General features: G+C 35.8%; 1 protein-coding gene across 4 annotated transcripts; it reads left to right on the forward strand.

Moving 5' to 3' along the window:
• The first annotated feature begins 41 nt into the window (after positions 1-41).
• On the forward strand, positions 42-26,650 carry C14H18orf54 (chromosome 14 C18orf54 homolog). 4 transcript variants are annotated; one of them, XM_022584459.3, is made up of 9 exons: positions 42-142; positions 822-918; positions 2,600-2,928; positions 3,632-4,414; positions 4,968-5,118; positions 8,365-8,467; positions 14,889-15,020; positions 16,342-16,412; positions 19,836-26,650. In XM_022584459.3, the coding sequence occupies exons 3-9, from the start codon at positions 2,646-2,648 to the stop codon at positions 19,906-19,908; spliced, it is 1,596 nt and encodes a 531-aa protein (XP_022440167.2). In that variant the 5' UTR covers positions 42-142; positions 822-918; positions 2,600-2,645; the 3' UTR covers positions 19,909-26,650. The 4 variants fall into 4 exon arrangements, 2 of the variants coding, with proteins under 2 accessions (XP_022440167.2, XP_022440166.2); XR_002646164.2 differs by lacking the exons at positions 42-142; positions 16,342-16,412; positions 19,836-26,650 and adding exons at positions 11,082-11,116; positions 14,198-14,276 and having other exon boundaries at positions 153-918; positions 14,889-14,995; XM_022584458.3 differs by lacking the exon at positions 42-142 and having other exon boundaries at positions 153-918.
• Positions 26,651-26,843: the final 193 nt, after the last annotated feature.

Raw genomic sequence — 26,843 nt, forward strand, 5'->3', positions numbered from 1 at the left:
GCCCCCGCCCCCGAGCGCCACGCATGCGCACCGCAAGCCAGCGCCATTTGGGTCAGTTTGAAAGGGAGCGCGGGCTCCGCGCTCGGCTGTGACGGCGGAGGAGCCTGCGAGCTAGCGGAACCTGAGGCCGGGCGGCGTCCGGGTCTGGGTGCTTTGTCACGTCTCCCGTCGGGTGGCAGGACAGGGCTTTGGGTGGAGAATTGAGGACGGGTGCGCTTTTCTCTCTTTCCAGGCCTTCGTCAGTGAGTTTGGCCGGAAAAGGGCGTGTGTTTTCGAAAGGCGTCCCATCCTTTGACAGCCCGAGGGGAGGGGTGGGCTGTCTCCCGAGGGAGGGGGCGGGATGAGAGTCCCGGTGGAAAGCGGGCAACTTTAGGGGGAGGGTCGCGGAACGGGAAGGAGAGGACCTGACCTGGACCTCGAGGCGCTGTCGGCGATTGAAGCGGGCGGGGAGGCAGGGTCTTGGGCTTTAGGGGCCGTCACCTCGGCAAAACTGGCTGCTCGCTCTTGTTGTCTGATGAATGGTTTGTGAGAAGCCTGTGTCTGGGACTGCGGTGGGGGGTGGGTGGGTGGGTGCTGGAATCCCCGAGGGGGGTGTTTCCTAGTTAAGGGCGGAAGCTTTGAAGCCGAAGATGCTCCGCTGCAGGGGCGCCAGCGATCTTCGCTTTCCAGGGTCATTAATTCTTGTCTTTTTGCTGCAGAACAAGCACATGTTCATTTTCATAACATAAAGCAGAGCTGTTATTTCTAAGAGTTGTTCTTCATTTCCTGTGAGCTATTCTCATTGGTAATTTAACGCTCTACGTTCTGTTTTTGAATGAAAGGTAGTAGAGATCTCTGGCCACTCGTGCTAACGTTCTGTTCGTCGGAATGATGGATTTCCTCTTGGAGATACACCCGGAAGTGTTAACGGAAGAAATGGTAAGATGCAGGGAATTTGCTTCCAGATAATTCTGTGGCAGAAGTGAGGAGAAGTGGGTGGATAGAGTTTCGTCGTGTTGGTAGTTGAAGCAGGATGATGGGTGCATAGGAGTTGATTAAACTTTTCTTTCTTCTTTGGTGTACTTTTGGAAACTTTGCACAATAAAAATTCAGTTGTGGATTTTCTTTTTGCCTTTTGTGAATTAAAATAAATGTTATTACCCACTTACTGAGAACTGTAATCCAACAGCTTTCCTTTTTAGGGTTTTGTTTTCGTTTTCAAGATTTTGTAAAATAAATTATAAAATCGGTAACCTGTTCTGTGTTGGGATAAGGGAGGAAACGTTTGGTCAAGTTTGTTATCCAAGCAATATTTACTTGAGAAAAGTTAAAATCATTAGTGAGAGGGGTGAAGAAAGGGCAGAGCTGACTTGGCCTAGCCATTCTTTAGAGGTATACCAATAGCATCACAGCATTCAGGGAAAGCAGAGGCTAAATAACCATTATCTTATATTCTGCTGCTGCCTTGCACTGACTAGTGTCAGCTCTGACCTTTTACTCTTTTCTTCGTAAACGGAAAACTTTCTCAGTATTTTAAAGTCAAATTTGACAGTTATTAACATTACATTAAAAGTTGTTAAAACTTTAACATTCCAAAAATTATAGCCAAAAATTAAACATTAATTTTATAACATCATAGCATGTGTTAAGTTCTAGACATTAAGCTTTCATTTTTACTTCAGAAAATCCATTGATTTAATTCTAAAAGAATGTCATATTATTTACTGAAGTAGTACCTGTTCACTCTGTTATTTCTTAGGTTTTCAAATGTAGATCCTATTGTTGCTATATTAAGGTAGACTGGAATTCTCTCAATTTTAATAATGGAAAAACAGATGAATACATTAAAGCAATTTCCAAACTATTGCCTCCTTTGAAAGAGAGGTGGGCTGAATCCATTTTACATAAGAATTGAAAATAATGAGGATAGTATCAAAAATGAATGTCAGAAAATGATTATTGACAGTGTTATTTTAGGAAAAGAACATTTTGCTAGCTCATTATATGGTAAGACTTGCAGTTTATTTCTTTATAAATGAATATTGTAAATTGTTTTGTTTTCTCAAGTCTTGGGGGAAGGGGTTGGCTAAAGTTACAAATTGGCATTTAAAATGTTGAAGGTGGGTATTCTCCATTGTTCCTTCTTGTTTCAGCTACGTCATTTGATGCCTTTTAAAAATTTATCAAGCACTTACTATGTGCAGTGCGTGGTGGTAGGCTTAAGAATTGAAAAATATTTTGTATAGGGGAATGTTAGGTATTGTGATGTCATAGCCTATATCAGCATAAGAAAAGACTGTACATCGTAGTTTTTAGGACTTTAAAAAAAAAGTGAGTATTCTTCCCTTGGTACTTTCTATACATAGTCTTAGATGATTTTTGTATCCATAATTCCAGGCACATAATAGGTGATCAATAAATGTTTTCTAAATTGATGATGAAGGAATACACAGTAATTAAAACAGATAATCTATAATGTGCATTACCTAAAAATAATTTATAGATAATGGATTTTATTTTTTAAAGAAAGTTATAAAACGTTTACAGATTTAGTAATTTCTCTGTGTATAGCTATTATTCCTTTTAATTGGAACTTTAACCTTTTGTTTTTGTATTACAGTTGTTTCTAAGAGAAATGAGTGGAAATAACCCATTTTGAGGAAGCCATGGCAAAATTAAATACAAAGCGCAGAGTTTGTTCTCGGGAATCTTCAGTATCTTCTCTGTTAGCAAGCTGCAACCTGAGTGGTAGTAATTCCTCTAACTCTGATGGCTCTTTTCAGTATAAGGATAGACTGTACAGTTCTGCATCTCAGGCTCTACAGGCCTATATTGATGATTTTGATCTAAGCCGTATGTATCTTGGTGCAAGCACTGGAAAGATTAACATCGATAAATGTTCTGCTAATATGCCAGAATTCTCCAACTATGTTTATAAACCAAAGAATGGTATGCTTTATTCTTTGTTTTCTTTTTGCCTACCGATTTAAAGCATTTTGAGAGATGTATTGTAGCCTTGGAAAACTAAATGCTTCTTTTGGGGTAAAAATGACTTGTAATATTGAGATCTGGTTATATTTCTTAAATGATTCTGTAATTTTCTGGTTCTCAGGGGTTTTCAGGTAAGATCCCCTTTTGACCTTAGAGGAGAAGCTCATGAAATGTAACTAATAATAGTAGATGGCTGATCCTAAACCCTTAAGCCGTTCTATTATAGCATAACAGAAATAGCATTGACTTGGTGGTTCTAGCTTCCATTAACTAGCTTAATGACTTTAAACAAATCTCAGCCTTTCAGAATTTATACTTGATCAGTTCCAATTGATGGGCTAGGGCTATGTTAGTCTTCCTGATCTGTATTCTGTAGGACAGTAATATTCACAAGATGTTAAGGGTTTTTCCTTGGTTTCCATGAATACAAGTTTGGAAAATGCATCTGTTGATAATCCAGTTAACACTTTACTGAGCACTTACAGAATGGCCCCTAGTGTGGAAAAAGGTTACATTCTGCTCTTAGAAGTGGAGAATATATTCCAGAAGGGAAAATGGCAAACATGATTCTTAATTCTTAATTTTCATTTACTGTTGAATATTATAAAGTATTTTTATATGTGATACAGGAAGGTAAACAGAACTATGCTTTGTTTTTCAGCTTTTGAAAATCTTGATGACAAAAAAGATTTGTCCTTATCCTGTAGAGGACAGACTATTAATGACATGGACTCCATTAGCCTAACAACTGATGATCTATTAAAACTTCCAGCAGATGGATCATTTTCTTTCACTTATGTTGGAGCAGGTCATGGAATTAGCAAGAAAAGCAAAAAACATACTGGAAGACTGAGTTCATCCAACAGTGAAAAGAATCAAAATTTTCAAGAACCAGCCACTCTCCTGGGCAAGGATAACTTAGTCACCCCGGTTGTATACACAAATGTAAAAGGAAAGCAGTGTGGTAGGCTGAAAAACCCAAAACTTGTGAATAAGGTTAATAAATGTGTTTCTGTACCATCTTTATCTTTTAACAAGAAATCATCTTTTAGGGACAGTCCAGAACACAAACTTGAAAAGAATTACCCAAGATGGCTCACTAGCCAGAAGTCTGACCTTAATGTTTCAGGGATAACGAGTATACCGGATTTCAAATACCCACTCTGGCTCTACAATCAAGACTTGCTGCCCGATACAAATAGTCAAAGGATTTATCAAATATTTAAAGAAGATCACTGTTCCCCTAGGCATAGTTACCAGGCACAAAGAACTTCTCAGCTAATGAATAAATTAGATTGTTTTGAATATTCTTTTGAACCGTCAAACAGTTCACATTCCTTGAGTGATGATAAAGGATTAGTTAATGAATATGAATGTGATTCTGAACATAGCCAATGTCAGTGTGACAATCCACTTCTCCCAGGATCCAAAAAGCCATTCAGTGGTAATTGTTTTGTTTTGTTGTTTTTAAGAACCAAAGAAAGTGCTGTAAATTTGACCTCACATCTAGGAGTTTTTATGTCATATTCTTGATGTAACCATCAAGTGATATATCTATTTTGAACTCTTATGGTCTTCATTTACGTAGCATTTTGTGACTGGAAGATGTCTTTTCTTTTTTTCTTTGTGTCACAACAGAGGTCACATTTTTTTTTTTTTTTTTGCGGTATGCGGGTCTCTCACTGTTGTGGCCTCTCCCGTTGCGGAGCACAGGCTCCGGACACGCAGGCTCAGCGGCCATGGCTCACGGGCCCAGCTGCTCCGCGGCATGTGGGATCTTCCCAGACCGGGGCACGAACCCATGTCCCCTGCATCGGCAGGCGGACTCTCAACCACTGCGCCACCAGGGAAGCCCCAGATGTCACATTTTAACATAGCTTGCTGTTACAGATATGTGTATATTCCAAATTATCTGAATTCTTGTTGCCTTTGTGAGGTTTTGCTGTGCTTTGCATTTATTTCTTTTCTTAAAGAATTAATGTGATCTTTTAAATTAGGTGACAGAATTGAATTGCTTATCCTGAAGGCCAAGAGAAATCTAGAGCATTGTACTGAAGAATTACCGAAGTCTATGAAGAAGGATGACAGTCCTTGTTCATTAGATAAACTTGAAGCAGAAAGATCATGGGAACATATTCCTGTTACTTTGTAAGTAAGTTACAATAGAAAAACTATTCAGTTTTCCAAATGAAGAATGTCATGTGAACATCTGATTTATCTTTTAAATTACAATGATAATTAACAGTGGTAATAACATGGTAATTCTGTAGAGCATAGCTTTCAGTGTTGCTTGCTTTAAATTGCATTTTTCATTTGTTACCACAAGATGGCGTAATATTTCATAATCTTAGGTACATTATATAATTTTTGTCTTTGTTACATGGTCCTTTTGTTGCACTGTAAAATATTAATATATATTAAATATGAGGAATTAGAACCAAAAGCAACTATTTTGCAAATGGAGAAGGCTTGAAATTCTTGTTACTTTTTTTACTTTAAGTGTTTTCTTCCTCTATATTCTCTCCATGTATTAGAGTTATTCATTTCTTTTCATTTACAGTTTACTTTCTTAGTCATTATTTTCTGTAAATAATGGTGCATTTTCTTGTATGGTAAATGTTTGCAGTTTCTAAGATTGTTTTCATTTGTGTACTTAACCTTTCTATGCCATAGTTTCTCAGAATAATTTAAAAAGTGTTTGCCTAGATACCCGTGAATGTGAGTATAGAGGAGGAATCGAGAGCTTAGGTAGGAAAGTTTCTTTTAGTGATATTATTACACGTATATTCATCAGAAATGCATTCTTGGTAATCCTGTGTCCTCCCTTAGGCTCTGATAATTTATTATCTTCAGTTGTCTAAGCCTTCATTCTGTTACGGACAGTCAGTTAATTCCTGAATCCTTTTTTTGATTCCTTCTCAGTTGAACATCTTATTCTTTTGTAAGTGGACACTGACTAATTCTAGTTTGGAATCTTGGCTCTGTCACTTCCTTGCTGAGACTCTGTACAAATCACTTCTACTTTGGGGTTGTGAGGATTCAGTTGATTAGAAAATAAATATATGGCACTATTTACAATAGCCAGGACATGGAAGCAACCTAAGTGTCCTTCAACAGATGAATGGATAAAGAAGATGTGGCACATACGAACAATGGAATATTACTCAGCCATAATAAAAAGTAAAATTGAGTTATTTGTAGTGAGGTGGATGGACCTAGAGTCTGTCATACAGAGTAAGTCAGAAAGAGAAAAACAAATACCGTATGCTAACACATATATATGGAATCTAGAAAAAAATATATGGTTCTGATGAACCTAGGGGCAGGACAGGAATGAAGATGTGGAGAATGGACTTGAGGATAAGGGGAGGGGGAAGGGTAAGCTGGGATGAAGTGAGAGAGTAGCATTGACATATATACACTACCAAATGTAAAATAGATAGCTAGTGGGAAGCAGCCGCATAGCACAGGGAGATCAGCTTGGTGCTTTGTGACCACCTAGATGGGTGGGATAGGGAGGGTGGAAGGGAGACGCAAGAGGGAGGGGATATGTGGATATATGTATACATATAGCTGACTCACTTTGTTATACAGCAAAAACTAACACACCACTGTAAAGCAATTATATTCCAATAAAGATGTTAAAAAAAATAAGTAAATATAAGGTACTTAGGACAGTTTCTGATTTATGATGCTCTCTTAAAAATTTTAATAGTGGCGATGATCATCCAGAGTATTTTTTGTTTGTTTAGCTTCATTTCGCACTTGTTGGTTCATTAATATCTTTAAAAAAAAAAAACTTGGGTTAATAATTAGCTCACTTAATTCTTAAACTTATCTTTCATCTTTACTAATTTCTTATCTTCTTATCAGTTGGTTGTATTTGTATCTGTATTTGTAAAGTCCTATAGCTGCAATACTTTGCTTTCAAATGGAACCAAAATGGGTGAGCAAATCATATCAGAGATGCTTAAATTAAGAGTAAAATTTTTGAATGCATCAAATGTATTTTGTAATTAGATACTATGACTTCTAACTTGTATAATTATTATTAATGGTTTGCCCTAGTACCTTATGGTACAGTAGTTGATTTTTGGAAGACTAAATTCATATTATGATGGATATGTTTTACATTAAATTAATGATGGTGTGAGAAGAAGGAATAGACCTTACTTCACTGTGATAATGACAAATTATTATCAATCTGTCATCAGAAACAAAATTGACTGGGAAATACTCCAAGTAGTGTACTGAGAGATAGAATAACTACAACCAGACAATTTTTTTTTTGGCTTAACTTTTTATAATGGAAAATTTCAAACAAATACAAAAGTATAAGAATAGTATAATGATTCCCTATGTATCCAGCACCCATCTTCTATAATGAGGTAAATGCTTTTTTGTTGATAGTTGGTGGATGTACAAACTCTTTGGTAAAGAATGGGAGAAAAGACTACTTGGAAGCGAGAAAAAGTTCCTAGTAAATTACAAATCAAATGAGTCAATAATGAAGTGCTGCTAATTATTGAGAAAAAAGCATTATTACATTTAAATGTTTTAAGAAGATTCTTAGATATCTGAGTACTTGAGTTAGAGATACATCTTATATTGATATATAAATGAAAAAGATAAAATGAGTTTCTTTATTCTCTGTAACTAATAGAATTTGGTTTGGGGAAAATTTTTACTCTTGCTGGGGATCCCCTTTCCTTCTGCTTGAACATCAAGATAGAAACTATTTATTGAGCTCTATTCAACGTACCAGGTATATAGAGTTAATTTATGCAATACTTCTGTGACATGAGTGGGACTACAAATGTAGAAACTGAAGTTAAGATAAAGTTTTGTGAAGTCATATAAGTGAGTGGGACTGGTATTTGAACTCAGGAATTTTAATTTCAAAATTGATCCTTCTCCCACTTTAATCTGTCCTCTATATTAATCTGTGCCAGTTCTGGGGGAGAAGTCTGTCCTATTGCTTTGACGTAGAAGAGCATGTAACTGCCATCCCAGTAGAAACTGTTAATAAATTTCTGGCAGTTTTGTGTATTAATATTGAGTAACTAACAGTGTTTAATTGGAAAAATGCACTGCTTATTTCAAGCAAATGAGCTTTTGGAGGATACTTATATTTGAAGGCTTATTTGTTTAGTTGAAGACTAATGTCTTCAGTTTCTATATAGTTTTTCCTTAAAGCTTTAAAGGAGAAGCAAGGAGATAGGGCGGGATGAAGGAAGAAGTTTAGGGAGAAGGTGAAGGAATCACTAAGCAGCATCAATATGAATCCTAATGCTTATTTAGTGGTGACCACTTTAAATGATAACCATCAGTTTTATACTGTCTAATTTTTGTAAATTGGGAACTTATTTGCTGTCTCGTATCCTTAAATCCTAGCAAATCTCCTGTTCCGGTTAACTCTGATGATAGTGTTCAACAAACTTCAAGGGCAAAGTATGCTGACGGGTTCCTTGAAGACTTTTTAAATAATGATAATCAGGTGGGTGATGTTAAATCTTTTTAACTTATTAAAAGAATATTTATGACTAATATATATGGATATTAATTTCTAAGTTATTTAGATAGTATAAAACAAAAAATGACTCAAATCCCTTCTTCCCCAACACACATCCATAAAACCATCACTCCTAGAATTATTGATAATTTTATTTTAGTATTCTAAAGTAGAGTGATCTGGGATTGAACTCTACAGGGAGCCTAAATTGTTATTACAATGTTTTTTTTTTTTTTCTTCTGGAAAACATACAAAACAGAATCTTATAGAGTAAATTATATTTTCCCATAGGGCGGTTGCTTATTGAGAGTTATGTTTCTAAGATGCAATTATACATCCCTATGATTTAAAATGGGAAATTTGGGCTTCCCTGGTGGCGCAGTGGTTGAGAGTCCGCCTGCCGATGCAGGGGACACGGGTTCGTGCCCCGGTCCGGGAGGATCCCACATGCTGCGGAGCAGCTGGGCCCGTCAGCCATGGCCGTTGAGCCTGTGCGTCCAGAGCCTGTGCTCCGCAATGGGAGAGGCCACAACAGTGAGAGGCCCACATATCGCAAAAAAAAAAAAAAAAGGGAAATTTATTATCCAGTTTTATAAAATCAGCATATGTGTATCTTGCAAGTAACCCTAAAATGAAGTGTAAATGTGTATATATACACATGGGGAATGATATATAATATGATTTAGAAGTATAAGCCATGGCTGTTAAATATTGAAATACACTTTTGATATTTTAACATCTGGAAGATTTGAGAGATTGAACACTCAAAACAAAAATTAGCTAAAAATTTTAATACAATATATATCTTTTCCTTCAGTGAAATTTACTAGAGAAAGTAGAGGCTGTCAGAATATGTCTGACCTTAGAGGTTTTTTTTTTAATATTTATTTTGTCCGTACCTGGTCTTAGTTGTGGGATGCAGGGTTGCAGACTTCTTAGTTGTGGCATGCATGTGGGATCTAGTTCCCCAACCAGGGATTGAACCCGGGCCCCCTGCATTGGGAGTGCAGAGTCTTACCCACTGGACCACCGGGGAAGTCCCTGACCTTAGAGCCCTGTATAAGATACTATAGCAGATGCTGATTAAGGGAAGCTTAATTATCAAATATTTATTTGCCAAATATTTGGGTACCAAGCACTTTTCTAGGAACTGTATTCCTAACAGTAAATAAGAGAGAAGAAACCTTGCATCTTGGATTTTTTATTCCAAATTGGAGAGATAAGCTATATCAAAATGTAATATATGAGGGAATACTACAAATGTTATGAAGAAAAATTACTGGGGATAGAGAAATTTTAACTAGAGTAGGTAGGAATCGCCTCTCTAGTGAGGTGATATTTGCACCAAAACCTAAAATGAGTGAATAAGCTGTGTGTGTACCCATAGGGAAGTAACTTTACATGTAGAGGGAATAGTAAGGGCAGAAACCCCAAGGCAGAAAAGTGTTTGGCATGTTCAAGGAATATCAGAGTCCAGTCAGTGTAGCTCAATCAGAAAGAACAAGGAAGAATGGTTAAGAGATAAGATGGAGAGGTAACCAGGAGTCAGATCATGTAGCTATGTAAGTAATGGAATGAAGATTTTATGTTTTATTTCAGTGAGATGAGAAGTCACTGGAGTACTTTGGAGGAATGAAATTATCAGATCTACATTTTAAAATATAAACAGGCAGCTGTATGGAACATAGACCTTGAAAGGAGCTAGAGAAGGACAGGGAACCCAGTTAGGAGGCTTTTGCAGTCTTCCAGGATAGGGATTGTAAAGGCTTGGGTTAGGCGGGTACATTGGAGATGGTCAGAAATAGTTAGACTTGGGATGTGTTTTGAAGGTGACCTTGTAGGATGGAGATAGAGAGCATTCAAAGGATAAGTCCAAGATGTTTGAGCCAAGCAACTAAAGGATTGGGTGGTGCAATTTACTTGGGTAAGGAGAGCTGGTAGAGGCACAAATTTGCATACGTTTTTCAAAGTTTGAGATGGATGACTGTTAAATACTAACCAACTAATCCCTTTTCTTATGCCTTTACACACACAGCCTCACTACCACGGTGTTTTTTTATTTTTAAATAATTTTAGATATACAGAAAGTTGCAAAAATAATACAGGTCGTTCCTGTCACCCTTTTCCCAGCTTCCCTAATGTTAACATCTTATATCATAATGATCACATAGGCCCAATACTGTTACCTGAACTACAGACCTTATTCTGATTTCACCAGTTTTTCTACCAATGTCTTGTTGCGGGATCCAGCATTGCATTTAGTTGTCATGTCTTCTTAATTTACTTCAGTCTGACAGTTCCTCAGTCTTTCCTTGTCTGTCATGACCTTGACACTTTTTCAGAGTTACTGGTCGTTGGTTTTTTTGTAGATAGTTCCTGAATTGGGTTTATCTGAAGTTTTCTCATGATTAGAATGAGGTTATGAATTTTTGGCAAGAATGCAACAGAAATCATGCTGTGCCCTTCTCAGTGCATCATATCAGAGGGTTCATGATATATTGATATCATTGGTAATATTGATATGTTCCTTAGTTCAGGCTGCTATAATAAATATGCCTTAGACCAGTTGGCTTAAACAACAAACATTTATTTTTCGCAGTTCTGGAGACTGAGAAGTCCAGATGAAGGTGTCTGGTGAGATCCTGCTTCCTAGTTTGCAGATGGTCATCTTCTCCTTGTATCTTCACATGGCCGAGAGCAGAGAGGGTGAAAGCTCTCTGTTTCTCTTCTTATAAGGGCACTAATCCCACTCATGAGAGTTCCACCTTTATGACCTAGTTACCTCACAGAAGCCCCTCCCCCAAATACTGTCACACTGAGATTAGGCTTCAACATTTGAGTTGTAGGGGGACACAAACATTCAGCCCAGAGCAATATGTTAATACAATAATATGTAATATATAAAATTATAATATATTAATACTTGTGATGTTAGTCTTGAACACGTGGTGCCTACTGGTTTTCTCTTTAGTAAAATCATGGTTTCCCCTTGTAATTAATAAATATCGTAGGGGAGATACTGTGAGACTATGCAAGTAGTCTCAAACTTTCATCTACTAATTTAGTATCCATTGGTGGATATTGACTTTTTGTCTGTATTATTAATTGGAATTCTTGTGTAATGAAGAGCTATTCCTTTTCCCCCATTTATTTATTAAACTATTTATATTAGGACTCATAGATATTTATTTTATTCTAGGTTTAATACAATACAATATTATTACTTATTTTGTTGCTTAAATTGTTTTAGTTTAGGCCATAAAGAGTTGCTTCAGGTTGGCTCCTGTGTCCTTTTGACATGTCCCTATGCTTTTCTGAGCACTTCTCTGAGGAGCCATGGTTCTTTTTATTGGAAAATGGTATTTAGAAACTAAGATCTAGGCACTAGGTGTGCTTATTGCTGCTGGGTTTTTATTTATTCTAGACTTTCTCAGCAGGCAGACTTAGGAAACATAAGTTTACTAAGCCATGCATACACACATACTTATTTGTATATCTGTTTACATATATATATTTTATATGTAGGTATAAAATCATGAGTTCGTACTGATACTACTTATTCCAGTCCAATACCACAGGGTTTGTTTTAGCCCCTCTGTTCCTTACTTGTAACTTCTTTCTCATCTGGTGAGAATCTTTACTCTTATTATCTATAATAGATTTACTTATTTTTTCAGTCTTAGCATATGCATAGTTTCAGAATTGCTAACCCATACTGCTGTAAGAAACACATTTACTAATTAGATTATATTATTTGTGTATGGTTCTTTTTGTCTTTTACCTTACAATATCCAGTCAAAATATTCTTTTCCAAGGTTACCGTGGTTAATTATTTTCTGCCCAACTCCTTTCAGTGTGGTCATGTTGTTCATTTGTAATGCTGTTAGGTGGCTCATTTTTTTATTGTGTAAATTGGGTTATTCCCACATTTTATGTGGTTTAAATAATTGTTTTTTGAATACATGAAACATTACTATAGTTCTGAGAGTCAGAGCTGTACTATACAGAAAGACGTACTTAGAGACATTCACTACAAGGATTTAATGAGAAGTCTCAGAACAAATTCTGTCAAACATGCCAACGTTTATTAAACATTCATTCGTGAGTGGCACAGAACAGTTCATATAATCTGTTTTGTAGTTTTCTTTTTTGGTACTCTGACCAGAATTTTGCCTGAAAAGTTCACTCAAGGCAGACATAGCAAATTGCAGAGGCAAGCTTTTGTAACTTTTGTGGTTGGCATTAGGCAACCTGAATTTCTTCTAAACCAGTGGCTGGATGCAGATCATTTAGAGATAATGCCTCAGGTGCTGTCTCCAAGGTTGTAGGAGTATAAGCGGAACTGGATCCTTATGCCCTGTTTCATTTTCTTTCTTTTTAAATTTTGGTAAAGTATATATAATATTTACTATTTTGACTTTTTCTTTTTTGTGGTACACGGGCCTCTCACTGTTGTGGCCTCTCCCGTTGCGGAGCACAGGCTCTGGACACGCAGGCTCAGTGGCCATGGCTTACGGGCCCAGCCGCTCCGCGGCATGTGGGATCTTCCCGGACCGGGGCACGAACCCGTGTCTCCTGCATCAGCAGGCGGACTCTCAACCACTGCGCCACCAGGGAAGCCCTGACCACTTTTAAGTGTATAGTTCTGTGCAATAAGTACCGTACCTTCACATTGCTGTGCAACCATCACCACTGTCTATCTCTAGAACTTTTTCAGCTTTACCAACTGAAACTCTACCCAATAAACACTAACTCCCCATCCTCCTTTACCCCCAGCCTCTGCTAGCACCATTCTACTTTCTGTCTCTATGAATTTGATTATTCTAGGAACCGTATATGTTTTAGTCTGCTGAGGCTGCCATAACAAAATACCATAGGCTGGGTGGCTTAAACAACAGATATTTGGTTCTCACAGTTTTGGAGGTGGGGGAATCTAAGATCAAGGTGCTGACTGATTCTGTTACTGGTGAAGGCTCTCTCTCTGGCTTGCATACAAGCCACCTTCCCACTTTGTCCTCACATGTCCTTTCCTTGAGCTCTTAAGTGTCTCTTTATGAGGATATTAATCCTATGGTTTCAGGGTCCCACCCTTATAACCTCACTTAACCTTGATTACCTCCTTATAACCTTATCTCTAAATACAGCCACATTCAAGGTTAGGGCTTCACCATGAATTCTGGGGTGGGGGACACAATTCAATCCATAACATCTTATAAGAAGACTCATACTATATCATTCCTTTTGTTACTGGCTTATTTCACTTAACGTCTTCAAGGTTCATCCATGTTGTATCATCTGTCAAAATTTCCTTCCTTTCTTAGATTGAATAATACACCATTGTGTGTATGTATCATGTTTTGTTGATCCATTTATCTGTTGGTGGACACTTACGTCGCTTCCGCCTTTTGACTATTGTGAATAATGCTGCTATGAACATAGGTGTACAAATATCTGCTTGGATCTGTGCTTTCGTTTCTTTGGGGTGTATACTCAGAAGGGGAGTAGCAGGGTCATTGTGGTAATTCTGTATTTAGTTTTTTGAGGAATTACCATACTGTTTTCTACAGGAGCTGCACCATTTTATTACGTTCCCACACCTTGTTTCTTATACCTTGTTCATATAACTGTGGAGAGTGCCTTTAAAATCTTTTTGGCCACTGTGCTTAACTTCGTATATATGTTATACTGTCCATGTTGAAATATTTTAAATTATAGACATCTTAAGAGGCCTATTTTCCACTTTGTGGATGATTATCAGGACACAGCAACTCATTTGAAAGATGTAAAAATAAAGGTAAGACTTTAAAAAAGAAGTTTAAAAATATCCTGTACAGGTTCTCTTAACTGACTACCTTATGTGGCTAAGTGCTGTTGCCTTCTTTGGATGCAGATAAGATCAGTGGTAATCGAGGTGTGAGTGTTTTTAAGGTAGCAAGGAATGTGTGGTCCATAAAGAGGTGAAAAACCAGCATTCCCTGTGTGAAAACGCATTTGGAAGTGTGCAGAGAATATGATATTTGAAATTCTAGTCCTTGTTCAGCTGATAACCAGCATCATTTACACACTTGAAAAGAGCATATTGACCTCCCTGCTCTCTGAGGACCTTTCAGTTCGAAAAATCTATAATTTTAAATGTACTAAGTGAATGCATTGCAAATGTAAACATGTACCATTCATTTTAAAAGAACAAGGACTGGGAAGGATGTGCCAAGCTGTTAATAGTGATTGTCTTTAAGTGACTGGGTAAGGGGAGGTTTATGAGTTACAGTTTTGATTTGTTGGAACACTTTATTGACATGTATTGTTTGGATTTTGCATTAATTTATATTGTGGGGAAATAATACAAAATAGAACTTTTCCCCTTCTGAATTTGGATGGTTCATGATTCATCTGTTTTAACTTCTAGAGCTGTACCCTTTCTGGAGGGAAACACCATGGTCCTGTTGAAGCCCTGAAACAAATGTTATTTAATCTTCAAGCAGTGCAAGAAAGTTTTAATCAGAATAAAACCACAGAGCCAAAAGGCGAAATTAAACAAGTAAGCACAAACTTAATTTATGAATTGAAATCTATGAATGTGAATTGAGATCTGTGAAGGATAAGATTTCCTCCTAGATCTTTCTTAGCCTCACCTCTAATTTTATGTTAATAAACATGGTATGTAACACATGTCGTAGAGTTGTACTGTTGTTATTCTTTTTTTTAGAAAGTAACTTACTCAAATTTAATACTGTAAGATTTTTGCAGTTGTGTACCCCTGAATGGATTGTTCTATTAAGTTCATGGTTATAAATACAACATTGTATTTAGATATGATGTTATTAAAACTGTAGATGAAAGAATTGTAAGAGTTGTTTTTTAATGCCCTACAAAATTATTCTGTGTAGTCCAACTTCCTGTGTTTATATTTGAGGTGGCCTAGAGAACCTTTCAACATTAGACTTCTCCCCATAACCTTTGTCATCTGAAGTTTAATTTTGTTACCATGTGTTTATTGACTCTTAATACGGTTATGTAAAGTTTTATTTTAAAGTAATTGTGTTTTTGTGTATTTCCTAGGAATTTGGAAATCTGTTTCTGCTTTGGGCTGATATTTCATAGGGGTCGAATTTTCCTCACAGTAGTATAGTGTTTACAAACCTAGCTTATGTTCTTCCAAGCCTGATTGTGAATTCTAATTCTGCCACTTACTAGCAAGTGCAGTATTTGTACAGATCACTTAACCTCCTTAATTCAGTTTCCTCTTCTGTAAAATGAGATTGTTGAGAAGACAAATTGAAACAAACTATAGAAAGTACTTATTATAGTCCTTGGCACCTGGTAAAAACTTAATACCTGGAAAATACTTAATACATTTTAATTGATATTGTTTATTTTGTTATTCAGTAGAGCTTTACAAAATTCAGTTTTCATTACAAGTGAGTGTACTAGATTTTAGGAACTATCACATGCTACTCACTTAAGTTGTATTTCTTAATTTTTCTCCTTACATTCTAACGATCATAACACTAACATACAGTGCAATCCATCCTTCTTTTCCTTCCCCTTTTAAACATTCTTGAGATAAAGCCTTGTTCAGTAAAGTCATAATTTCAAGCCAAGATTTGATATTTAATGAACAAACATTTTGAAGCATACTTCAGGACAGTTGCAAGATGAAAAAGTTGTAGTATTTTTAGAATAAAATATATATATATATATATTTAATGCTTTACTGAAAATTATTTGCTTAGAATTATTTCCTTGGGAATGCGGACAATATTTTTAATGTTCTTATTAATCACACATATTAAATAGCATATAAGTTTATAATTATATAATATTTTCAGTTTTATTATATTTGGTGTTTTTAATAATAGGTTTCAGAAGATGATTTCTCTAAATTACAGTTGAAGGAAAGTATGGCTCCTGTTAATAGGTCACTTCAAAAGTAAGTGTTCTCTGTTAATTTCTGAGTATGTTATGGATACAAACATCTCTGATTGAAATCAGAAGGTTACAGAATGGAATTAAAGTAGCTGGAAGAGGAGGTGTGCTAGGTATATTTAAGATTCTTGGAGCATAATTTTTAATCCTGAGATTTTCTCTTAAATTTGCGCTATTTTCTATTTAAAATGTTCTTAGGACCTAATGAGATAACTGTAGACACTAAAAATATAATAGATGTGAATGGCCTAGGGAAAATATCTTTTCATTTCTGAGTAATACCAACAATTTGAGATAGTATTGGTGTGGATATTCTGGAAGAACAACTTGCACGTGAAATGTGTTGTCATATATGCCCTCTAGAAGAGATAAATAATCCTAAGTAAGTATATCATTATTTGACATATCGCCACAGAAATTTAAGTGGATATAATGTCCTGGATATAAAGATAGGTCTAAATGCCCTAAGGTGTTAATCTACTTATTTTCTTAGTTACATATCTTAAAAAGTTGGGAAGAATTTCCTATAGTCATGATATTGGTAGAAGAGACGGGTATTTATTTTATAGATTTGATTGTGTGAATATGAAGCGCCCTTACGCATATGAATGTGTAAGATTTTGTAATTCTCAATACTAAAGGCCATGCTGTGAAAACCAAACTTAATGATAGCTGGAAAGTTGTCTCATTTCTCAGATCTCTTTTCTTGCTCAATTTTCTGGTCTTCGTTCTACACTAGGGATAGACAGAATTAGCTCTCAGACTTGCAAAACTTGACCCTAAAGCAAACATTTTTCTTTACTCTAATGTGCTCATATTTTACTTAGATCTAGGAAATAGTGGGCAGTTTGTTCTGAAAAGCCTTTCATTCAGTTCTTGCTGGATTCTAGGCTGAATAGAGGCCAGTAAACATAGTATTTAAGAGAATAGCCAGTATAGTAGTACTAGTAGAAAAACAAATGTAAGATGTCAATGGGTAAAGTATAGCTAAATTGCCATCGCATAATCAGTGTTACTGAGTTTCTGTGGGTTGATTGGTATTTACTTGAATGATCATCAATAGATACATTGTCACAATAAGAAATGAGTTTTTTAATTTCAGTTTTGAAGGTGAATGACTATTCAATGTTGTAATACAACCCTTAGGTTGATGTTTTCCCCATTAGCCTGCTTTTTCACTTTTTGAGAGAAGAAAATCAAGAATAATTTCCTTCTACAATTTTATCCTTCCCTTCTCCCTACACTTAACTTTGAAATACCAATCACTTTTGATAGACTCTTCTCTAAACAGATCGCTTTATTCTCAAAACGGGAGATAGAGGTTAGATGAAAGGAACTGCCAAATGATTGCGTAGCTGAGGTAGGGAGACTGAAGATTTCACACTTCTACTTAGCTTTTTTATTCCTTCCCATTATTACCCACTCCCCTTTCTACGTGACATTTTGTTTTAAAGACATAAAATATACTACATGGGATTAGAAAGGAAACCAGTTATAGTGAATTAACTATGAAAATATTAAAATACATTTCTAATTAGTAATATATGCTTCTCTTTATTGCATTTAAAATAAGACAATACATTTAAAATACAGGTAAGTTAAAATTCATTTTGTAAAAACATGTATTAGTGTGAAGGCCTTTTGCATAACTTGAATAAAAGCATTAAACCATGGTGTGCTCTTTTACTTACCTTTCACATATTGATCAGCAAACAATTAAAGAAAGGGAATATTGGAAGGCATTGATGTCTGGGTTACCAGTGAGACTTCACTATTTGGAGGATGAAAACTAGACTTAAAGTTGTCTAATAGTTGGCCAGTTATGTCATACGAACTTTTGGACTGTAGACAGAAAGACTTAGAGGACGTATGTTTTAGCAGTGGGTTTAATAACTGTTGTAATTTTGTAACTATTATATAACTATTGTAATTTTGAAGTAGTGATGAGTATAAAACATACTTGCAATGACTATAATGTGATATGAAAATACCTCTGATTTCTATGGCATATGAGGTCACAGATTTTGGCTGTTGCTTACATTCATAATGGAAGGAAATGCTAATTTAAAGATAGCATTTTGTGAAAATAAAGATGATTTTTTTCCCCATCCAATTTCATAGACCCTCTAAATCTAAACGATCTGTTGACCCTCCGATTTGTAAACAGTAACATCAGATTCTAGCCACTTGTCATCTTCCTTCTCTAGAGTCACAGCCTGAAAAGAAAAAAGGAAGATAAGCCCCAAGTATATTTACAGATTATTTTCTTCCTCGTAAATATGTCTGTAGGAAGAAAATAATTCTTTAAGTAGAGAGATGTTAGGATGTAGAAATAATAAAGTCTAATTTTACCTCTGATTGCTTAGTAACTCTGGGTGAGTTATTGTCATTTAGTTAATGAAGATGACAATCTCAGAAATTAACAGAAGCTGCCAAAAGGATGGCAGAATTCAGATTCTTAATACATTTGAGTAGAAGTGTGTAAGAAATAGAGTACAGGAAAATAGACGTAATGCAGTAATTAACACTACTAATTTCCTCCCTCTCCTTATCCTTGGTAAAGTGGAAGATGTATTTTATTTAATGTACATCAATTGAACCTGTGTTGGAGACTAGAATAAGGTGTTGTAGTCACCACCTTTCAGTAACTTCTCACTAATTTCTCACCTTAGAGATTCTGGTATATTATTTCTGTTTTTCTTGGTCTCTTATTTATCAGAGATCTGAAATATGGTTGATTAACTGATATTTTTGAGTGATCCTCAAGGATCTGAAGGGTAAGGGAGAAGGAAAGCTGGAAGAATACTTTTAGAGGAAGACTGGAAAGTTAAGGGCTCCTATCTTCTTGGTTTGTCTGAGGGATGATTGAGAAAAACCAGGTTGTTGATATAATACTGTATTATTCAATGTAATTGTCATTTGTTTTCCCCCATGCTCAATAAAAATGAGTTTTCCTCAATTGTAACTGATTCTTTAGTGCTATTTAAATTTAGCTGCCTTGATTGTACATGTTAAAAATGAATTATGTCCTTTATTTCTTAAATGATACACACAGTATATCAGAAGGTATCATTTCATTCTGCAAAGTACATGAAAAAGATGCTTTAAGTGCGACACAAGTGATACCTATTATTGTTTCTTATTAGGCTACTTGGCACACTTTCAAAAAAAAACCCTTAAATGTCAAACATATAATTTTTTTAAGTAAGTGTTTATAGAATTTTAGATGAATTATTTTAACCCTCAGTTATTCAGATTGCAAGGTTTTGTAAAGAAAAATTTTCAGTTTTGATACTAAAACTATTCCATAAACTTATCTCTCATACTAATTTTGAAGTTAAGAAACAATATAATCACCATTTCTTTTTGCATTACCTATTCAGTCCTTAATATTGGTTTATAATGTGTTTTATACTTTTTAATGAAGGGCTTTGCAACATTTATCTCGCCTGAGAGACCTGGTTGATGATTCCAGTGGGAAACAGTCACCGAAAATATGAAGAGGAAAATAAAAGTCTAACCAATAAATAGTCACCACAGAACAAAAATGTATTTTTTTTCCTATTGCTTAAACTGACAAAGTAATTAGAAGCCATATATTATTCTGTGATTGGTTCAAGTATTATATATTTTTTAAAAACCAGACTTGAAAATGTCCATAGATTTTTGTGGTCTATCCTCATTTTGTGCCAAAATACCAGGAGGTGAACTAGAAGGATCCACACTATATGGCCTAGTCTGACTTTGGTCTTCAGGCTGTCAAATGTCTAATATTCAAAGATGGATGATTTCCGTTCTTGAAGCTTACATGGACTTAACCTTCTTCAGCATCCTCATCATTTTATCATCTGATTCTGGATCATTAAGAAGCTTTTCCTGGTTTCTATCCAAAATCTCTTAAATAGACTCTTTTATAAAGTTAGTATCCACTTAAGGAGCTTGAGGAATGTCAAAATTGTTATGGTGTATCTTATCCATATGGAAGTATGTTACTTTCAAGTTTCATAAAGCAAACATTTAAGAATATGTTATATTTGCAAATAACATTAATTGGTGCAGTGCTAAAAGGATGTTTTATATTGTGAATTCCAGGAAAACCTCATTTAATTAATGCTTTGATTCTATATGTAAGATAATCTTGACAGTACTTGACAGTTTATAAAATATTTGGGGGGGGGTATTTGAGATGTTAATATTTTGATATTATTTCCCAGATTTAAGTTTTGAGGTTAGTTCAAACTAGTAAAAACTATATCAGTGGCCAGTTGCTTTATGAAATTTGATAACTAAACTTAAATGAATATGGAAAATTAGAAAGTAACTCTGTATTTTAAAGCTATTTTGTAAGTGCTGAACTTTCTTTAAGGTTTGTCACTAGCTAGGACTGAACAGAGCTCTATAATTTTGCAACTTCTACCAAGCGAGCGTCTAATAAGCAGGAAGCATCTTTACCAACAAAATGAAGAAATAATTCATAAGACATGGCAAAGCATATTAAAAAAGGCTGATGAAATTAAAGAATAGGTATGTATACAAATAGTACAAATTAACACTTCCCAAATTGGAGCGTTTTTGCTAATAAGTAGCTTCACTGTCAAATAGGAATTTCTAAGTACATTGGGTCAAAGAATTTTTCCCCCCAATTTAAAGCACTATCTAAGACCTTTGTTATAGAACTTACATGTCAGAGACTGTGGAGTGAATCCTGTCTTTTTTTTCCTTGCCTAGTGAGTCAGTCACTGTACTATTCTTTTTGCCCAGTTTGAGAGTCACTTGCTAATAAGTTTGTTGTGTTTACTCTGTGGAGGCGTTTTTGCCGCAGACATTCTATTTCTGCTTATGGTCTTCTGCTTCACAGCAGATAGTTTGCATACAGTCAAACAAGACGTTACTTTGATGATTGAAATGTGGTTGGCTGTTAAAAGTGCAGATAGATTTTAAGTGGATGAACATAGATCTGAGCGGAGCATGTTCCAGTGAAATCCAGTATCTAACGAATTCTAAAGGCAGAGCAGACAAAGATATCAGATAATTACATGTTATCTGTTGATCAGATATAATATGTTTAGTATACCTAGAAAGCATCTCCAAAGGGATTATTATGCTGTGTTGACTCTGAGTAGCACTGATTTGGTTAGTTCTCCCATTTGCAAGAACATATATCCAGTACTAAATAAGATAAGCCTGTTCTAAAATTTTGTTACAACTAGTACTTTAAGAAACTTGATTATACTTACCCCAGAGTATTTTTCCTTTTGTATTAAATATGGAAGTTTAAGTTTTTTAGCAAAAAAGAGAACTTTAAATGATTAATTCTAACCTTTCAAAAAATATATAGGAGATTCAAACAAGAAAAAAATGTAAATGATAAATGTTCAATAAATTCTTTAAGGAATTGATTTAATTAATTGTTAAATATTTCAGTATTTTTTATTTTGAGATTTCCAGAGGAATAAAAGGAGACAACAGTATTGAGACTGAGTTGGGAATTTAAAGCAGATGAGAACAATTAGTTTTAAAAATAGAATTGTGAATATAAAGTTTTATCAACCTTTTTCTCTCTTTTAGGTATATTGAAAAATATTAAATAGAAAAAGTGATAAAATTTGAATAAGACATTTCAGATTTTTAATTGAGCATGAAAAAATTTAACCTAATTCCAAAAATTATTTGAGATCAAGTGATAAAAGTGTGATGCATATGTGAAGACTTGAAACTCAACTGTATTTTCTTTGTTATCAGTAAGAACTCTCAGTTTTTTCTGGGACAATTCATTTCAGATTCATAGAGATTTCTGACCAAACTGAGGAACTTTGTCTTCTTGGGTTTGTTTGGGTTATATGTCTCTCTAGTTATGTTATTTCTTGTTGAAATTTATAAATGTGGATTTGGGGGGTTATTCTTTTGTATTTAATGTTTCGGATAATGTCTTGTTAAATCATATGCAGTTATACCAAAATGTTGTCTGAAGATAAATCATGACAAGATTTCTTTTTTTCCCCCTATGTTTTGAATATGTGGAATCACTCATTACTTTGAATTTGTTTCCTTTTTTCCTGTCCCACCTTTCACTGTGTCTCAAAACCTCTTTGTTAGAAGTACTCTCAAGAAGTAAACTTGACAATAGGCAAGTAGCATGAAAGGGAACAAAATTCATCTGTGGCTAAGATCATTTTCCTTTTTTGAACAAAAATATTAGTTTTTTTACCCTCCCAGTTTATTCTACATTGTCCTTACGGTAGACCAGACATGTCTGCGTAACAACTTTTTTTTTACAATGTAGCAACTTCGTTACATTAACGGAGACTAGTCCATTTGCCTCCTAATATTTGTTTCACCCATGACCATTCTTCCCCTCATTTTCAGTTCATACATCCAAAGACATCCTGACTAGTGTTTACAAGATACTGTTGTACACACCGCCACTGTCATCTTACTGATTTATTTCAGCAAGTTTGCTGCAGCTAAATTGCTTTACTCAGATTCTCCCAAGCTTTCTGTGTATGTTCTCACCTTTATGCATATTATTTCCCATACTTGAAATACTCAGTTTTCTTTCATTCTGGTTATTTAAAGCTTACTCTGCCATTTCTTTAAAGCTCTGACAGAGTTTATACTTACTTTTCCAAACATTCTCACCTTCCAAACTCTGGTAGGTTGGCTCTCCATTTTCCTTCCCCATCGCTCATTTAGCTGTTATATTTCTTGTTTATGTTTTTGATATTCCTCTCGTAGCAAATTTGTATCCCTAGGGGAGAAAATGTCTCAAAAAGTATTAGATGATTGATTTTGTTTTGTCTCCTTGATAGTGTCTCTTACATAATGATGTATAACCAGAAACATGTAAATTTAAAGTGTTAATTGATAATTCTAAGCCTGATTTCCTATATAAGGTTGTAAGCTCAAGATAGGAGAAACCACGTCTTTTATTTATGTGATGTCCTGCAAATCCTTTTTAAAATGAGGTAAATTAAACCTATTATGGAAGACATTTCTTTTTTGATATTACAGTTTATCAAATAAGATTAACAGTTTTGTATTTTGGATGACTTGGTTATAAGCTTTCTAACCTCTTGAGCCCTGAAAACTTTTAAGATTTTTAGTTTTTATATAGTCTGCATTTCATCAGGTACATGAACTATTTTACAGGTCTAGGACTAAGTCTAGGGAAACTTTCAGTGGCTGGTTTTCATTGTGTTGCTTCTTTGAGCCTGGCTTGTTGGGAAACTATCAGTCTGGGTCCAATCTAGAAACAGAAACCACACGGTGATTGTAAACAAGAGAAGCTTAATATAAAAAAACGTTTTAAATTGGTCAGACTCCCAGGAGTTCAGCATTTGCAGCAGCTGAAGAAGTGGTGTTTCCCTGGACCTGGCTGCCTCCCTCTCTCCCGGGTTCCACAGGGGGAAAAAAAGTTTTAAATTGTGACAGAAGATATAAGATATAAGAGAGCTCTATATGGTACCCCAGAGATAAGGGAGAGTACTCAAGGAAGGACAACCTTGTAAGAAGGAGCTAAGATTTGGGGTCAGAGCTTGTTGAAGGAGTAGCTGCAGTCCACTTGACGGCACAGTTTACTGGTTTGTCCGGACCAGAGTCGGTTTTCAGTTACTAGGCAAGCAGGAAGCCATTCTCCAAGGTTCAGGGAAGCTGCAGGTGGTGTCTGGGTGTGGGCCTGGAGAGGGAGTGAGGATTCTTTTTGCATGCTGGACAGTGCTGGCTGGACACCTGGAGCGTAAGGGGTTTGTATTGGGAAAGTTGAAGGAAGTTGATCACCAGCCTGGGCCAGGTCTGTGAGGTCGCCAAGGAGAACCATACATTCTGGGACTGTGACTGGGGCAGAGAACTACCTGGTGTCTTTATACCCACCTTGTTTACTGATGGTGGAGCTGCCAGAAAGCAGCAGGTGAGCCCCGTCAGGGTGAATTTGGAGCTGAGAGACTATAAATTGATGACTGGTATGGAAACTTGTCAGGTTCTAGAAAGGTTTTGGTGGGAGAAAACATCATAAGGGAAATTTAAAAAATGCTTCACCTGTCCAACTCTGACCTCCCTGTTTTGCAATATACTATGCAGCCTGTCCAAGCCAAGAACCTGGAATAAAGGTAAAATAGCAAAAATGTCAGGTCATTTGGAAAACAGGCCCAGTAAGAAACCTTGGGCCAGTATTTTCAAAATCTAATGAATTTGATAATTTTGTAAAAGAAAACGGATCTGAACTAGAAATCTGGGACTATTATAAATATTCTGGAATTATATGGAAGAAGATCAGAATATCAGGGGAGTGGATTGCGTTCCTTCAATTGTGTTTCATCAAGGTGCCACATAACTTTTGAGTGTTTTTGGAAATTGAGCGTTTCCTGCAATTGGAATGCTTTGTTTTGTAGTATATTGCTTCAATTAAGCCATGATTTTTTTCTGTGTCTTCCACATATTACTCTTAATTTTGCCTTTCAAGACAATCTCACATTTTGGTCTTCCTAATATTGGAACCAACAAAAATAATGCTACTTCCATCTTTCAGGCTGTTTCTAGTTTCTAAATTATTTTTTTGGACAAAGTTTTATGTTCATTATTGTCTCACTTTTTTTTGAATGCTGTCTGGCTTTCCCTGTGTTGTTTAAATGTCTATATTATACAAATGATCCAGAGCCCTACTTAACAGCAAAACTCTAGAGTATGCACTTTATTTTTCGTGGTGATATATGATTGACATATATTAGTTTCAGGTATACAACATAATGATTCGATATTTGTATATTTGTTATTTGTATATAAGTCTAGTTAACATCCATCAACTGTATTTTTTCTTATTGCCACCCATAGCTAATTTTTTCCCAGCTTTGTTGAGGTATAATTGACAAAATTGTAAGATGTTTAAAGTGTATGTCGTGATGATTTGATATACACATGTTGTGAAAAGATTCCTCCATCTTGTTAATACATTCATCACCTCATATTTATCTCTCTCTTTTTTGGTGCGTTGTTTTCAATTTTTAAGAAATGTGGCATCAGATGTCCAAGATGCATAGAATAGATCATAAAGGATCTACATATTGTTCTTTGATAATTTATTATTCCATTCAGCATTCATTTATTTGGCTCTGCATGGCGGTGGAAGGAGGAGAGAGGAGTGTAAGGGTGGGAGAGATGATGACAAAGTATGGCTATCGTGAGGAACTCGATGGAAATATGTAAGTGGATACAGTTACACTACCCCAGGTAAGTATTGTTTCAGAGAAATGAAGATGGAGCAACTGCTATTAAGGCACAGGCGGTGGAGCAGCTAAGTGGCCGGAAGAATCAGGAATGAGTTCGCTCAGGAGGGAATGCTTGAGCTGATCTCCAAAATGAACATATTTGCCATCAAAGAAATTGGATGGAAGGGTGTTTGCTCTAGGCAGAGAGTAAGACGTGCAAAGACTTGAGTCATTAAAAAGGTCTGATACAAAATTACTGACTTGGAAGGGTATGTTGTGTGTTGTTAGTGGAAGAAACCAGTGCTTTAATATCGGGCAGATTTGTTTTATGATTCCACCATTTATTAGCTCTTTGTTGTAAACAAGCTCCTTGATCTTGCCTGAGGCTTTATTTAAATTTTCCCTTCCATTTGTAGTAGGTAGTTGGCAGTTTTGTTTCAAGAATTAAATGGTAATGCCTCTCACGTGATTTCAGTAAACACTAGCAGCTAATAATGTTAATACACCTAGGTGGGGGGAGGCTTTGAGCTCAGCCCCTGGCATTCATTCACCAGTTACAACTCTTGAAAACTGTGCTGGAATATATTAAGAAATGCTCTTATCTCCCTCTCTTCCCACACCAAGGTATAACTCTTTTGAGGAGAAAGAAATATCTCTCTCCATTCTGTAGGCCACATACATTCTTTAGACTGTAAGCATTATGATTAGGATCCCAATTCTCTTCTTCCTCTTCAGGATGCTTCAGCCCAGGGTTCCTGTTGGACCACTGATGTCCTTTGTGCTCCGTCTCTCCTAGTTACCATCCCCACACTCACATAATGGAAGGGTGTTTGAGCCTAGGCAATGCTTTGCCATTGTAAAGTGGTGGCCCTTGAAAGGATACTTCGCTTTGGGTCTTCAGCAAGGTATAGGCTTGACATCATGAGTTGGGAGTGGAGGTTCAAGGGAAGTACACTTGTTACTTATCCTTTAGACCTCTTCACCGTACATATGATTAAAGCAAGTTTAGCTGGTAGACTAGGCCAGTTGCCATAGCCTCCCCAACACTCACTTCTAGTAGGAGAAAAGAGAAGGTGTGAGGTGGGGAACGAGTAAAAACAGAAAGGGACAACGAGGTGAAATACGAACTTTGATAGCATCACTATTTTGAACTAACAGACCCTGCTTTGGTTAGTTTTTTCATGGATTAGTAGAAGTTTCAGATTCCTAGCTGGTGACCATGCCTACAAAGTAAC

This window comes from Delphinapterus leucas, chromosome 14, assembly GCF_059928025.1.
Source record: "Delphinapterus leucas isolate spDelLeu-1000000601 "Yukka" chromosome 14, BTC_Dleu_Yukka2, whole genome shotgun sequence".
Lineage (NCBI taxonomy): Eukaryota > Metazoa > Chordata > Mammalia > Artiodactyla > Monodontidae > Delphinapterus > Delphinapterus leucas.